The sequence below is a fragment of the Perna viridis genome, chromosome 1 (assembly GCF_037379345.1).
Source record: "Perna viridis isolate PV_CMFRI_1.1 ecotype Kerala chromosome 1, ASM3737934v1, whole genome shotgun sequence".
Classification (NCBI taxonomy): Eukaryota; Metazoa; Mollusca; class Bivalvia; order Mytilida; family Mytilidae; genus Perna; species Perna viridis.
In genome coordinates, this window is record NC_142445.1 from 70,944,222 (window position 1) to 70,960,901 (window position 16,680).

The 16,680-nt window shown below is 32.5% G+C and overlaps 1 protein-coding gene across 1 annotated transcript in view; it reads right to left on the reverse strand.

The window, feature by feature from the left end:
• Positions 1 to 16,680, reverse strand: part of LOC148630231 (proteasome adapter and scaffold protein ECM29-like) — a 43,901-nt gene that overhangs the window by 17,595 nt on the left and 9,626 nt on the right. Inside the window, exons 8-27 of the mRNA XM_088563662.1 lie at positions 16,438 to 16,516; positions 15,595 to 15,711; positions 14,667 to 14,752; positions 14,382 to 14,460; positions 13,406 to 13,522; positions 13,077 to 13,199; positions 11,058 to 11,303; positions 10,114 to 10,194; positions 9,577 to 9,760; positions 9,144 to 9,235; positions 6,333 to 6,464; positions 5,217 to 5,373; positions 4,827 to 5,023; positions 4,331 to 4,432; positions 2,729 to 2,842; positions 2,420 to 2,512; positions 2,079 to 2,193; positions 1,775 to 1,889; positions 724 to 792; positions 319 to 436 (exon numbers count right to left, since the gene is read on the reverse strand). Of these exons, the coding sequence (XP_088419788.1) occupies positions 319 to 436; positions 724 to 792; positions 1,775 to 1,889; positions 2,079 to 2,193; positions 2,420 to 2,512; positions 2,729 to 2,842; positions 4,331 to 4,432; positions 4,827 to 5,023; positions 5,217 to 5,373; positions 6,333 to 6,464; positions 9,144 to 9,235; positions 9,577 to 9,760; positions 10,114 to 10,194; positions 11,058 to 11,303; positions 13,077 to 13,199; positions 13,406 to 13,522; positions 14,382 to 14,460; positions 14,667 to 14,752; positions 15,595 to 15,711; positions 16,438 to 16,516 (2,416 nt within the window). The remainder of the gene's footprint in view (positions 1 to 318; positions 437 to 723; positions 793 to 1,774; positions 1,890 to 2,078; positions 2,194 to 2,419; positions 2,513 to 2,728; positions 2,843 to 4,330; positions 4,433 to 4,826; positions 5,024 to 5,216; positions 5,374 to 6,332; positions 6,465 to 9,143; positions 9,236 to 9,576; positions 9,761 to 10,113; positions 10,195 to 11,057; positions 11,304 to 13,076; positions 13,200 to 13,405; positions 13,523 to 14,381; positions 14,461 to 14,666; positions 14,753 to 15,594; positions 15,712 to 16,437; positions 16,517 to 16,680) is intronic.

Sequence of the window (16,680 nt, forward strand, 5' to 3'; positions counted from 1 at the left end):
AAAAGATTTTTTTTCATGTCACTTAGAAAACAGACATTTGAACTCTTATCAAGTAAAAACAAAATGCTTCATCACAATAACAATATTGAAAGGTTTACAGTTACTCGAGTTGAATTTTACAATGAAATTATTTTGGTTGTGATTCTTATTTTTGCAAACTCTCTAGGAATGTCAATGAGGTCAATAATAGAAAGATTACTGTGACTTTGGTTGAATTGGTTTTTACATTCTATCCCATGATACTGTATAGTTTTTAATATAATAACTTTGCTATGTGTGTAAAGTAGGTGACCTTTTTATACTCAGTATTATTTTTACCTTTCTTGAGTTCCACATGGCATTATGGTTGGCTAGATGCATGAATTTATAGATCAGATCTGGCTGATTTAAATCATTGGCAATAGAACACAATTCTTTGTAGGTAGAAAGACTTCCACTGTAAAATAGATTAAGTTGAGAATAGAATCATCAAATCAGCCATTGAACCCTTTATTACCTGGTCTAATTAGTTACAGTTTTTACTTTTAAAAACAGTGCAAATGACAATGTAAATATAAAATTAAGCCATGTTTTACAACACTTATATGGTATAACCTACAATAACACCAATAAAACAAGTAAAAAGCTAGGCCAATAAAAATTTAATCTGTTCTTAAATTTTTGACAGAAAGTACTGTCTAGATCTTAAACCTTGTATTGATACAGAAGATGTAATGTACTTACCCATCAGGTGTTTTACCAATGGATCCTTCCTCAAATACTGTCGTATCTCCACTCACATCCTGTTTGGCCCTGCAATAAATTTTATTTAAGTACAATCATGTTGACTTTTTTTTTAAATTACATAGTATTTCTGCAAACTTTCAGACCTAATACACTGGAATTCATCTTGTGTTGAAACTAAAATGACTTTATTCATGCCCTGTAAATAACACCAGAGGTCAAGGGTTTAATTTTGTAAATAACATCAGAGGACAAGTGATTAAGTTGATGATTTTCCAAAGTGACACTGTTATTTCCCAATATTTGAACATGGACATTCCATGAAAACTACCAATGTTCACTACTAACAAGATGATAATATTACAATATTATTTTGAAAATAACTGCCTACCATATCCTCCCTCTCTCTCTCTCTCTCAATATACACTAACTCTGTGAGATCCTGATCTATATAAAATCCACCTTTTGCCTGTCATCAATGTATTTACTCTGAGAGAGATCCTGATCTATATAAAATCCATCTTTTGCCTGTCATCAATGTATTTACTCTGAGAGAGATCCTGATCTATATAAAACCCACCTTCTGCCTGTCACCAATGTATCTACTCTGAGAGAGATCCTGATCTATATAAAACCCACCTTCTGCCTGTCATCAATGTATCTCCTCTGAGAGAGATCCTGATCTATATAAAATCCACCTTCTGCCTGTCATCAATGTATCAAATCTGAGAGAGATCCTGATCTATATAAAACCCACCTTCTGCCTGTCATCAATGTATCTACTCTGAGAGAGATCCTGATCTATATAAAACCCACCTTCTGCCTGTCATCAATGTATCAACTCTGAGAGAGATCCTGATCTATATAAAACCACCTTCTGCCTGTCATCAATGTATCTACTCTGAGAGAGATCCTGATCTATATAAAATCCACCTTCTGCCTGTCATCAATGTATCAACTCTGAGAGAGATCCTGATCTATATAAAACCCACCTTCTGCCTGTCATCAATGTATCTACTCTGAGAGAGATACTGATCTATATAAAACCCACCTTTTGCCTGTCATCAATGTATCCACTAACTCTGAAACTAGCGTGTCTTTTTGTTCAGTGGTACAGATCTCATACACCAGTCCTAAACCTTTAGAGGCTATGTCCTGTGTAATATCTAACAAACAAATCAAGATTTTGTACATGTATTTACTTTTCATTGTAAAAAAAAATACAAATAACAATTTTCAACTTACTTCAAGTATCTCTCACATATACATTAACTTTTATCAAAATATTATTTAATGACATTTCTGAAGAAGTTACAAGCAAACCAAAATAAACTGTAACAAACACTAGTAATTACCATCATTCTCCGACAGGAGTCTCATAAATGCCCCCTGAATGTTACTGAGCTTCTCCTGCAATGACTTCTCAAATCCACATTTTTTAGTCAAGGCAAGTAACCATATACATGAAGCCTGAAAAGAAATCATTACATTCTGACTAAATATAACTTAACATTAACAACAATATTTTTGACTAGAAAGAAATTATAATTAATAATTTTATTTGATGTCAAGTTTATAATGTTTGAAGAAGTAATCACATTCAAAGCAGATAAAAAGCTAGTTCAACTAATTAGAATAATTTTCGGATTAAATACACAGAACTTTGAAGCCAGATAAAGAAAGTAATTCCATGTACCTGTCTGACATGTGGATTGTTACTGACAATGTATTTGTTCAATAAACTATGTAGATACCAGTCCACTTCAGTCGCTGTAACTTTGACTCTAGCCTTAAAATGATAATAATAACAGAAATCATGATTAACTAGCACTCTTTTACAAAATAATGCTTCAGTAGATTTCTGTAGATATAAAAATAATTATCAAACAAAAGGCTCATTTAAGTAATTAATTTACTCCTTTTTCCACCATTCTCAGCTACTACGCTCACACACATTATTGTCTCCCTTAACTAACTGATATAGAAGTAACATAGTATTTCTTACTATATAATCTTGTTCTGTTTCTGTCCATAAATCTCTTGCTGCTGCTGATTGTCTCCCTTGTGCAGCACAAACTAAAGCCTCTCCTGTTGTCATGTGTAACTCAAACTGTTTTGGCTGAAAGCATAAGACATTGTACATGAATGGTGTAATTCTCTTTAACTTAAACTTATGTTCATGAAAAAAAAAGCACCAGGAAAATGACAATTTAAATAATCAATTGCATCAAAATATATAATAAACATCAAAAGAACCAATATAAACCATACATGTGTCATCCATAACTGTCAACAATTTACCAATGTGTGCAAAGTATATGCTCTGGGGAGGAAGTAATAAATATATATTTTTTGCAACAATTTTTCAATGTTCCAGATTTTTTTTTTGTATCCACAAAATATTATTTTATAATAATGTAAAATCTTTTAAGCACAGGAAAAACAACATGAAACAGCTAAAAAATGCTAAAAACCCAATCAAAATCTGTGCAATGATATCATCATACCTGTACTAAATCCATAAAACCTGTACTGAATCCATAATACCTGTACTGCATCCATCATACCTGTACTGAATCCATCATACCTGTACTGAATCCATAATACCTGTACTGAATCCATCATATCATCATACCTGTACTGAATCCATCATACCTGTACTGAATACATCATACCTGTACTGAATCCATAATACCTATACTGCATCCATCATACCTGTACTGAATCCATCATATCATCATACCTGTACTGCATCCATCATATCATCATACCTGTACTGCATCCATCATACCTGTACTGAATCCATAATACCTGTACTGAATCCATCATATCATCATACCTGTACTGAATCCATAATACCTGTACTGAATCCATCATATCATCATACCTGTACTGAATCCATCATATCATCATACCTGTACTGCATCCATCATACCTGTACTGAATCCTCATACCTGTACTGAATCCATAATACCTGTACTGAATCCATCATATCATCATACCTGTACTGCATCCATCATACCTGTACTGAATCCAAAATACTTGTACTGAATCCATCATATCATCATACCTGTACTGAATCCATCATACCTGTACTAAATCCATCATATCATCATACCTGTACTGAATCTATCATACCTGTACTGCATCCATCATACCTGTACTGAATCCATCATACCTGTACTGCATCCATCATACCTGTACTGAATCCATCATACCTGTACTGAATACATCATATCATCATACCTGTACTGAATCCATCATATCATCATACCTGTACTGAATCCATCATACCTGTACTGAATACATCATACCTGTACTGAATCCATAAGACCTGTACTGAATCCATAAGACCTGTACTGAATCCATCATACCTGTACTGAATCCATAATACCTGTACTGAATCCATCATATCATCATACCTGTACTGAATCCATACCTGTACTGCATCCATCATACCTGTACTGAATCCATAATACTTGTACTGAATCCATCATATCATCATACTTGTACTGAATCCATCATACCTGTACTAAATCCATCATACCTGTACTTTATCCATCATACCTGTACTGAATCCATCATACCTGTACTGAATACATCATACCTGTACTGAATCCATAATATCAACCATAACTTTCTTTCTATGGGGAAAATTTTCTTCACCAACACAGAAATATCCAAGGCATGTCACACTTCTCTCTTTAACCTAGAAAAAAATAGTAGTCAATATATTTTTTATAAGTCAAAAGAAGAATGTCAGACTGAAAACATAAGGGAAATTCCACATGTCAAATGTATGGAATGTGACATTATTTTAATGTAGCATTTACAACTTTATCCCATTTAAGACTACTTGTTTAGACATAAATCTTCAATTTTTAAAGGTTTTGCAATGTTATGAATACTGCATGTAGATAAACTTACAACATCAGTGGGGCGCAGATAGATACACTACAAATATATGTGTATCACATCTCACCATGCACATACCCTTTTTTTCTAAAGTGTCATCAGGGACAGATCAACTATAGTTCTGAACATTATACCTTGTCAGAGATGATTTACTTAATCATTCACTCACATTATTTTTTAAATATTACCTTATTAGGTTCTGAGCTAGCTTTGAGCATTTTCAGTAAGGATGAAATAACAGACAATTTGGTTGTCTCCCCCTTACCATCCCCTTCTCCACCAGCAGGCAGTAGTAAAGATGAGCTTCTCCCTATTTCTCCTAGTGCCAAGCAAGTAGCCATTTTTAAAGAAACATTAGTCTCTGCTGGTAATACCAAGTAGGAGGCTGGAATAAACAAATAAGAACTAAAAATACTGATAGCAAGATATCTCCTACAAATAGAGTTACATATAAAACCTTTTGGTTCATTTATCTCAATTTTGAGTCCTATGACAGTCATTATATTACCCATGCACATCTACATCATTGCAGATGAGCTGTTCTTGACTATACAGGTATAATTAATGAAATGTCTAACCTAATTTTTGTAATGTCTTCACAATAGAAGCTTTAATATTTTCCTCTACTTTAGAAGGTCCATTTGTTTCCATATTGTTGGTATGGGTCCTATCATTCAGGTACTGGCCGATTAAATACCCTAAACCTATCACTGAACCCAACTGTACCTCAACATTCTGAAAAATCACATTATAACAAAGTCCAATTATCTATATAAACTTAATAACAGGCAGTGATTTTTTTTTTAGAAATATAGATGAATGATCACACTTTAAGGTTTAACAGTTTGCATTGTAAAACACAATTCCAACAGGTAAATGAGATTTTTTTGAGCTTATAAAAATATATGAATATTAACCTTTTTACAGCTGCTATGCTAATTTCTGTTGTTTTGATTTGTAATTATGAATAAAAAAAATGACTAATTGTGCTTACCATGTTTGAATGGGCATATCTGTTTTTATTGATCTTAGACCAGTAAAAGTTATATGTAAAAGTATTGTTGGATTCTAGAGTTTCATATTTTCACATTAGTTTGTTTCCATCAATTTTTACCTGTCCAGGTGCAAAATGTTGTGAGATAATATAGGTTTTGATGATTTAATATTCAGAAAAATTCCATATACATTAAACTTCACAATAATTAAGCATATACAAACATAAAATTTCCGAAAACATTTTTCACACATTAACAAGTTAAAAGTCCTTATCAGTATTTAAAGAAAAATCACTTATGGGCAAAGTGTAAAGTATATTTCAATTTTTATTTACCCCTCTAGTCTAAAATGTTCAAATTGGGCGATTCCAATCAGCGTCTGCCATTCTGAGACATTTTTCATCAGATATATTTACTTTCGATTTTATCCTTGTAATTCATAAAAACATCCAAGAATCTCAAAAATATGCCATATTTTGACCAATCAAAATGTCTAAAAGAATTTATTTCCATTATTCCCTCCCTTGTCTAGGAACAACCATAAAAAACTGACTCCCAAAAAATGATAATAGTCGCCTGTAGCAAATGTTAATAAAAATATAGGAATGATAACAGTTGCATGTAGCAGCTTAAGGAATAACTTTTATTTTGGTATAAATATCTAAGTATCCTGCAAGTGTCTATAGACATGGTACCTACTTTGTTATCTAGATTTTTATATAACTCCTCTACGCTGTCCCTGACTATCTCCTCTGGTTGTTGACAGATAACAACAGCATACATCTGACTACCAAACTCCTTTAAATCATCTTTACTACTGTTCATATAATTCTAAAATTAAACAAGTATTCTGAGATTATTGCATAGTCCCCTATTGGAAGATAAACAAGTATTCTGAGATTATTGCATAGTCCCCTACTAGGAGATAAACAAGTATTCTGAGATTATTGCATAGTCCCCTATTAGAAGATAAACAAGTATTCTGAGATTATTGCATAGTCCCCTAATAGGAGATAAACAAGTATTCTGAGATTATTGCATAGTCCCCTATTGGAAGACAAACAAGTATTCTGAGATTATTGCATAGTCCCCTATTAGAAGATAAACAAGTATTCTGAGATTATTGCATAGTCCCCTAATAGGAGATAAACAAGTATTCTGAGATTATTGCATAGTCCCCTATTGGAAGATAAACAAGTATTCTGAGATTATTGCATAGTCCCCTACTAGGAGATAAACAAGTATTCTGAGATTATTGCATAGTCCCCTATTAGAAGATAAACAAGTATTCTGAGATTATTGCATAGTCCCCTAATAGGAGATAAACAAGTATTCTGAGATTATTGCATAGTCCCCTATTGGAAGACAAACAAGTATTCTGAGATTATTGCATAGTCCCCTATTAGAAGATAAACAAGTATTCTGAGATTATTGCATAGTCCCCTAATAGGAGATAAACAAGTATTCTGAGATTATTGCATAGTCCCCTATTGGAAGATAAACAAGTATTCTGAGATTATTGCATAGTCCCCTATTGGAAGATAAACAAGTATTCTGAGATTATTGCATAGTCCCCTACTAGAAGATAAACAAGTATTCTGAGATTATTGCATAGTCCCCTACTAGGAGATAAACAAGTATTCTGAGATTATTGCATAGTCCCCTACTAGAAGATAAACAAGTATTCTAAAATTGTTGTCCCCTACTATAAGATAAACAAGTATTCTGCGATTATAGTCCCCTACTAGAAGAAAAATCTGTTGAAAAGATCAGAATGCAAACTCCATGCATAATTTGTAAACAAGAAAAATGCGGAAAACTGAGTCTGCATTTGTCTTCGAACTCCAAGGACCATTACTTATAAAAAAATAAATGATCTGTAACTAGTCATAGCAAAGCAATGTACCAAATATCAAATGTTTATCTACAAGCATGACAAAAAAAAAAGAGTGGAAAACTGATGTCATGCAGAATGAAACTTAAAGTCCTGTTTGGCCAAAGTCACCAGAAGGGGACAAAAATGCAAATATGATGGTAGTTTAGAATTGAAATACAAAAGTTTGAAGAATAGTTTTTAATTTTTTTTTTTTTTATAAATATGAAAACTTCTTTTGATATCATAACCTTTTTTTTCTAAGTCAGATGAACTCTTTATAAGTGTTGCATAGTGTATAAAATCAAGATGCTGTCAGACTATGTTGGGGCTCAGTCTTCCACTTAAAAAACACCAACCAGTACGCAGTAAAACATATTACAGATAAAATAGCTCACATCAAAACATCTTTTTATTAATATTATTTATGTAAGTTTTTAAGATATTACTAGAAACTGATAATTTACAATGTAGTTTGACATAACTTGCCTAGCACACAAGGAAAGAAAGGCATTTTTTTAATATTTAAATGTTATTATATGGCAATTAATGCTTCTGCTATTGCATATGCATTTTCGAAGGTAAGGAACTCTTTCTTAGTTTGGAAGGAAGCAATATGTGGTATTAAGGAGGTAGACCTAGAGTAAGGGACATAACTCGTGAAATCAGTGATTTGTTTGTATCATATTCAATTTCACCAAAGCCTCTCTAGCTTTCGTTTGAAGCAGAATAAAAAGAATCCAAGTTAATTTGATGCTTACATAAGATTGATGTAAATTGCTGAATACAAACATTCTAATGAAATTATTTCAACATAAAAAAGAAATGACTGTTAAACTGTATTTCAAAGGAAAAGTTATTACTTCTAAAACTTGTTTGTTTGTTGGGGTTTAACGTCCGAGCAGCAATATTTCAGCTATATTCAGACAATGAACATGAAATGGATGATAGAATGAACATGAAACGAAAAAAAAAAGGATGGGTCACAAGGATAATAGGGTCGACAAATTTTGATTGCCACTGGAAAAAGGGGGGATGGGTAAGGTAGGGCAATTTAGCCTCCTGTGGTGGAGTGCAAAGGTTCCTACTCCTATCGAATACCACAGCAGGGTTCTTTAACATGCGAGGAACGTGGCATCTTTCCCAACACGGTGCACCACTATGGTTTGCGGTCAGGTTTTCCGTATTATAGCCTGACAACCCCAGCATGTAACACGCCAGGGGTACCCCATTCCACCACCTGGGGCACGCATCCCAGTTGCTCTGTGAGCAGAGCGCCTAGCCCCCGGCTAGGTTTCTGAGCACTATTTAGTCGCCTTTTACGACAAGCTTAGCGCTGCTGCAGGCCTATTCTTTTAACACCCGGACCTGCACGGGGCCTAAAACTTGTAAAAAGTTACAAAAAATGTCCAATGTGCTGTATATATCAATCATTTAATACCTACCCATTACACACTTGTTACTGTACATAAAATTTTCTATCTATGTAACATTCATCTTGTATGTTTGAAAACAGAACATAGTTAAGTAAAGGATCTTGTAAATGCTTTACAGATTATATATTAGGCAGCTGTGGTAATTTGTTTGAAGATGAAAGATTTGTATCTCTCTTCTTGGAGCAGATGTATAACACCAACCTTGATCCAATCAGTTTGTGATATAATTTGATTGGCCATCTTGTCTGGTGCTATGGCAACCAATTCTACTAGACAATACATTGCTGATGAACCTGTAAATAGTAACATTATTTTGTGCAGATCATAATACTATAAACACTAACACAAATGTCTTCAAAAAACAATTATATCATTAACATAAAACTATATGTCTTATTGTTATCCATGTTACCATAAAATGATTAAATATGAACTTGTTAAGAGTACTTAAAAACCAACCAATTTTTAGAAAGTGATTTATCTTTCCTAATTTTGGGAGCAAGAAAGGGTTCTTCATAATATAATACATCTTTTAGAGAATGATAGTCTAGATATTGAACTGACATCCTAAATCATGAAAATAAGTATTGACTAAAAATGAAATTGGATAACAGTAAACTAATTACACACATACCACTAACAGCAGATAGTAGGGCTTTGATAAAATCAAAGTAGATTTGTACAGAGTTATCTCCCTGTAAATGATCTCTGATGTATTTAGCAATGCCTGGGGCCTGAGATTGCATTGCTGATAGGGATTCCATATCTGGTGTCTGTCCAGAATCCTGAGCAAGGCACATATGTAGATATAAAATCATCTGATAAAAAAAACATAAACATGTGCTTTAATGGAAAATAATTTTTTTAACAACAGATTTGGTGGAAACTAAGTGATGTTATACTGCAACTACTGAAGAAACATTTCAAATTAAAGGAATGAACAATATAACATTGTAATGCATAAAATAAATTTACTAAACTTCTGAGAAAAGAGCTATAATATTTTATACTATTTTTCCACATAATTTCCTGGTATGAACTTTGTTAAACTTACCAGTTCAAAATTTGTTGGTACAAACTTTTTTAAACTTACCTCTTCCAAATTTGCCATAATGAACTTTTAAAAACTAGCCTCCAGATAATTTACAGGCATGAACTATGCTTAACTTACCTGCTCATAAGTTGCTGGTATGAATGGTAGAACATGGTTTCCTATAACATATTTATGGTGTGTCTTTATCCTTTGACTACCCTGGAATGAAGGTAAGAATTTCATGGTCTTCAAGTTCATACATGTTAATGAACAGCATTTCAAATGAAATAGAAGTTATTTGCCTCACAAGCTGATAAAAAGGCAAGCAATAAAACCATTAGGAATAAACTGTGTATTACATGTAATACAGTGTAAAATTTGTTTAATTCAAGCACAATATTTAAGTCATATTTAAACACTGAAATAAAAAAAAGGCTCAAAAGATAAAAGAAATAACTAATAATATAATGGAATATAATGATTTAACTCTACAGGAAACTGAATAATACATGTTTACTAACAACTCAATACTATAATAATCTTAGGCCAAAAAATAAAATATGTCTGTTTTGGGTTTTCCGACCGACCCTAATACATTTTTTCTCCAAAATTGACAAAATCGGTAATTTCCGCCAATTTCCAGTAAAACCTAAAGTACGTTAAAAACCAGGTCACAATAGTGTTTGAATAGGAGACTTATATCACATAAATCCAAGCGTCAATACAGTGTACTTATATTTTGTTCAAAATTACAACAAAAATAAGTGTATTGTAATAAGACATGATTAATAGGTGGGTATGTTAAACATTAAACTTTCTACTTAAAACCATCTACTTTCATGACTTAAACATGATGCTATTTTACAAATACAGGCTCAACTTTAGTCAAGAAAAAATAAAATGAAAAAAAAAAATAAAATGAAAATGCTGACCGACCTACCCTATTTTTGGGAGGAATGTAACCCTAAACAGACATATTTTTTTTTGCCCGTAGGTGAATGTATTTAACATTTTGGACATTTTCTGTCTATATATATATATTCCATTGCCAGGTGTTAAATATGTTCTTCAAATTATTTTACCTTTACAGTTATATAATTCATCATATCTTGAAATTTTGGTAGTTTAGGAAGAGGAAGTTTGGTAGAATCTTTACTAATCTCTTTCTCCTTCGTCTGAGCTATATGTAAAGCTTTCATGGCCTCTACTCTAACATCTTCCTTGGTATCACCACATGCTAACAGTAGGATAAAACGGGATGGTAGATGGTCGGAGGGGAATACAGTACTAGCATACTGTACAGACATTAATCTAGCTTGAGGCTGCTCCTATTTATAGGTAAGTCATATTAACAAAGCAATTAGTGGTTATCTATCAAAGGTTTCACTTACTGAAATAAGGCCTAAATTAAAAATATGTTTGTTTGCCATTTACCGACCAACCCAATTTGAAGGGTCTGACCGAAATTATTTCATTGCCAAATCTCTGACATTATTGTTTTTTTCGTGGCTGGAGATCAGGAGGCCGATCTTTTAGCAATTTCTCGATCCATGCTGCAAAAACACTCAGAAAGTCAGGTAATTGATATTTTTTTACAGCGCTGTCTCAACTTATGTAATCAATGTGAATTTAATGGAATGCTCGGCCCAACAAGACTAAGTCCTTACATTCTGTTTCTCTGTCAAAATAAAATACAGGAACACTTCAAAATTTGTGCCATTTGTTATAAATATACATTTTTGTATTTTACAATTTCCCGACAAAATTCACATGGAAAGATCCTTAAGATGTGTTTGAAAGAGTAATCAAGGGAACTAAGGTAATGGCTGTAATCAAAAGAATGTAATCCAGGGACAAAGACCAGACATGGAAAACAGATATACACAACAAAGAACATAAAGTAACTAAAATCATACATACAAAGTAACAAAAGCAAATGAGCAACTCAGACTCCACTAAAAACAGGGAGCATGGACCAGGTGTACCGGTAGGGTAAGCATCCTCTGCTTTTCTAGAAACACCTGCCGAGTTGCTCATAAAAAGTCAAATCCAGGGTAGACAAAAGAGGAAAACTATGACACATTGAACAAATCAGTTTTCATGGCACAGATAGATACACCATAACGATCCATGAGTTCATGATGACGACCATAAAATTTATGTAGTGATGACATCCTGATAATTTGACCTTGATAAATGTGTCAGTCTTAGACAAATAGCTAACAGCATAAATTTTCTCAGTAAATTTTAAACTGGACTTTGAAGAAGCGATTACAGTGGTTCATGATTTTGATCAAAAACTTAAATATTTAATGTTTGAAGTTTTGAGAGATGCCCCACAAACACTTAAGAGTAACACAAACAAAAGACCTAGTGCTCATGATGTAATGATGAGTTGAGCAGCAACACTGTCAACATTCACTAGTAAATGTTTTTAATCTGACATTGTTGGTTCTGTTTGATATTAAATAAACAGTTTGTTCAATGATATTAGATCATTTGATATCAATTTCAAATTCTCGTGTCCATATATCAAATATTGACAAAAGATACGGTAAGATGGACAATGTACATGTAGTCTGATTCAAGATATGGAATATTACCATTACAAATTAGCATATCAATGATATAACTGAGACACACTTTTCGCACAATTTCATAAACAACACAGAAATAAGGTTAATATAATAACAAGTCATCAAAGATACGGAGACAAACATATTACCTCGTATATGTCACATCTCTAACACATTTAATTCTGCATTTCTTCCTCTCCAAAATTTCAATAAAATAATTTTTTTCCCTGCCTACCAACCCAGGCTTCAAACTATTTAGGTAGGGGTACAGCAAACAAACATATTTTTTATGTTTGGACTAATGCAATTTAAAAGATGATCAATTACAAAGACCTACATAAATTGTGTGAGTGCTGATAGCTTTGGAATCTCTTTTAAATCTGATATTTATATATAATTAAATTTTTTTTCTTTACATCATACAATAAATATAATTTAAAAGTAATTTAAAAATAACAGCACAAAAATAATATATTCTACAGAATGAGAATAAACAATGTTACGGCAACCAGCAAAGCAATATACCATATCAATATTCTGCATGATAAGAGCTTCCATTAAAGTTTGGCATGTTGGATCAATGTCTTTAAATGCATCAGCCATGAGGGAAAGGGATTCTTGTACTCCTAGTCTTGTCTCTGGATCTTCCTAAAAATAATACAAACTGAATGTAAATATGTCTGTAAAAGAAAATTACAAACAATGCTGGTCTCATTATTTAAGAATATTTACTTTATTTCAAATAATAAGTCATTATTTTTTTCACTCTTTGGTATGATCTGTACCATTAAAACCAATTATTCTGTTGACAAATTGTAGCAGGACATAACATAAGGTTATTACAGTATACCTACTTTGCATATGGCATCAAAGAATTTTTGTACTAGAGCTATATCTTTCTTCACCAGTTGTGGAGCTCTCCTTACTATCTTGCCGACAGCTACATAAGCTAGATTCCTCAGTTTACCATCCTACAAAGACAGACAACAATCCAAGTGTACAGGGAATCAGTTGTTTGTCAGTGCTAACTAACATCATATACATTTAATATAACAAATTTTGTAAGTATATGTAATTAAGTCCTCAACATATATTTGACTAGCAGGAAAGCTAACAAATTAAATGTATGTAAATCTATGTGACTTGAAAATACATTAACTGATACTGTATATGTTACAAAAAAAGAATAACTCTTCAATTTTTTTCTTAAGATTCTGAAAAGTGTTTGGCAAAAATATATTGCAGTAAATGCTATGTAAAATGATTAATTTTTTTTTGTGAAATATGATAACACATCAAAAGTGAGCATACACATTTTTACATGTACCATTATATTTTATTTGACATCTTTACACCCAGCTGAAACTATCTGACATCTACATACCCAGCTGAAGCTGGCTGTACCATTATATTTTAATTGACATCTTTATACCCAGCTGAAACTATTTTACATCTATATATCTAACTGAAACTGGTTGTACCATTATATTTTAATGGACATCTATATACCCAGCTGAAGCTGGCTGTACCATTATATTTCAACTGACATCCACATACCCAGCTGAAACTGGCTGTACCATTATATTTTATTTGACATCTATATACCTAGCAGAAGCTGGCCGTACCATTATATTTTATTTGACATCCATATACCCAGCTGAAGCTGGCCGTACCATTATATTTTATTTGACATCTATATACCCAGCTGAAGCTGGCCGTACCATTATATTTTATTTGACATCTATATACCCAGCTGAAGCTGACTGAACTATTTTCTGCTCTCCTTTTTTCTATTAGTAATGGATCCATCTTATTGAACGCTGTACTTACATCAGCAGCTTCCCCAATCAATTTGACCATCCCTGACAACAGCACTGGAGAAACAGGTGTAAACTTATTGTCGGCACAGCTATGGAAATAAAATAAAATAATTTGAAACAAATTATTATTATTATTACTATTTAAATGTTAAAGGACACACATATATATTCTGGAAGTCATAAGATCCAAGTACACAACAAATACTAGAGAGGAAAATTTTGTTTTAAAGATTGAAGTTTAAAACAATAATTTTGATTGGTATCAGTCTACTGCCGTATCTGGTAAATAACCTACTTTAAACAAACATGATGAACAAATTGTACAGCCATATTCTTCAGCTTAGCATTCGTGTTCTGTCCATACAAACTGTCAAAAATTACCTGTAAAGAAAAGAGAGACATTCAGGAAAAAAATTTCTTTATCAGGTACAGTTAAAAGACTAGCAAACTAGGTAAATAAATGAATACAGTAATTTTAACTTTTCAGGAATAAAGCCCAAGAGGACAGGAAATCAAAATGATCACTGCAACTGTATGTATATGTCTTTTATAACTAGAATATTGTTCCTTAATTTGTACATAACTATACATAGCCAACTAGATGATTAACTTTCTAAGACCTTTAAAATATGTGCATCTAGACCTTTGTATCACCAAGAATATTTATCAATCAAAGTCTGTGGTATTACTTATCAACTTACAAGCTTTCTTTGGCATCGACAGTTACTAGTTCAATTTTAAATGTCAAGCACCAAAACAACTCCCTGACCTCAATACATGTATTTCTCCTAACCATCACTAAACTAAATTTCCAAAATACTTAATCACACTATATTTGACAAGTCACCCAGTTAGTGAAAGTATATATAGAAATACAGGACAACAAGATCATAGGTACTTGGAACCATGTTGGCAATTTATCCACAAAAACCTATGAAAAAAACTCAGAAAAAAATTGTTGTCATGTCAGAGTTTCATAAATCTAGAACAGTCTATTGAAAACCATGTAGGTATGCTTATATTGAAAATTAGCCCAATATCTCCAAAGATTTAGAAAAAAATCAGGAAAGCTGTTTCAATGTAGCAAAATGACAGGACAGACAAATAGGGGTTAAACTATATATCCAATTATTCAGTTAGCACACTCCCTGGCTTTCTATGTTTACCTGAATACAAGATGCCCAATCATTTAGTTAGCAGACTCTCTGGCTTTCTATGTTTACCTGAATACAGGAAGGGAAAACATTAGCAGCCTCTCTTGCCTTCAGGAAGAATGGAAATATCTTCAGTCTTATCCTGGTACACACAGGTCTTTTCTTCAAGTCTGGCTTAGTAGCTGGCTAAAAGAGAAATTGTATGCTAACATTCACATGTTTTCATAACATGTCTTTGTAACATTAAATTATAGGTCAGGAGTTGGTATTAAGTAGCAGTCTTTATAAAAATCAGACAGGTTGATTCAACCATGTCAAAAACCCACCGATTTCAGTTTTATTTCTTGTTCAGAAACAGATACTGATCACATAACCAGTCTTTAGTTTTCCATTGTGTTGTTTTGCTTTTGAGATAAAAATTATATAGATTGCACATGGAATTGGCACTTTGCAAATCATTCTTGATTTGATTTCATTTGGATCATTTTAGTGGGAAATAAATGTATGATTTTCTAAAAAGTGCAGATCTGAATGCAGAAAAGATTGTTGTTATGTGAAAGTGTAGCACATATAGACTGAAAGAGCATCATTTGTTTGGTGGGTTTTTCTACACCATGAATCACTTTACCATTGGCAGTGTCTGACATTTATGTGGACTGGTATTTAAATACATGTATGACTTAGAGTTCATTAATTTTGAATGTCATCTTTTGTAGAGGCGAGGCATGTTTCTTACCAAAATCATTGAACTATATATACATATAAAATCCTTTTTTTCTACAATTTCACTGCTACATACAAATCTAAACTAAAGAGAAATAAGTAATGTTTTTATTATTCTCTCCTTTATTATAAAGAGATTGTTTAAGTCAGTGGAAATATTTATCAAGTTTAGAAGTAAAATTAACAAACCTTTCCTTTAATATCAATTGTTCCTTGGAAGATAGTGTACAGTCTGTTTAGTATGTCCATATTATTCCAGTCAACACTCCTTAAAAATTAACACCATATAATTCCGAGGGTAATAACTCTATACAGGATAATTTCAAGTTATCTCCCTCAGGATTTTGGAAGAACTAATTGAGACAAACAATTTTCTAATCAATTGCCTTGTTCTATTTATACTGCTTTTTTCCAAAACAAGGTCAAAGGTCA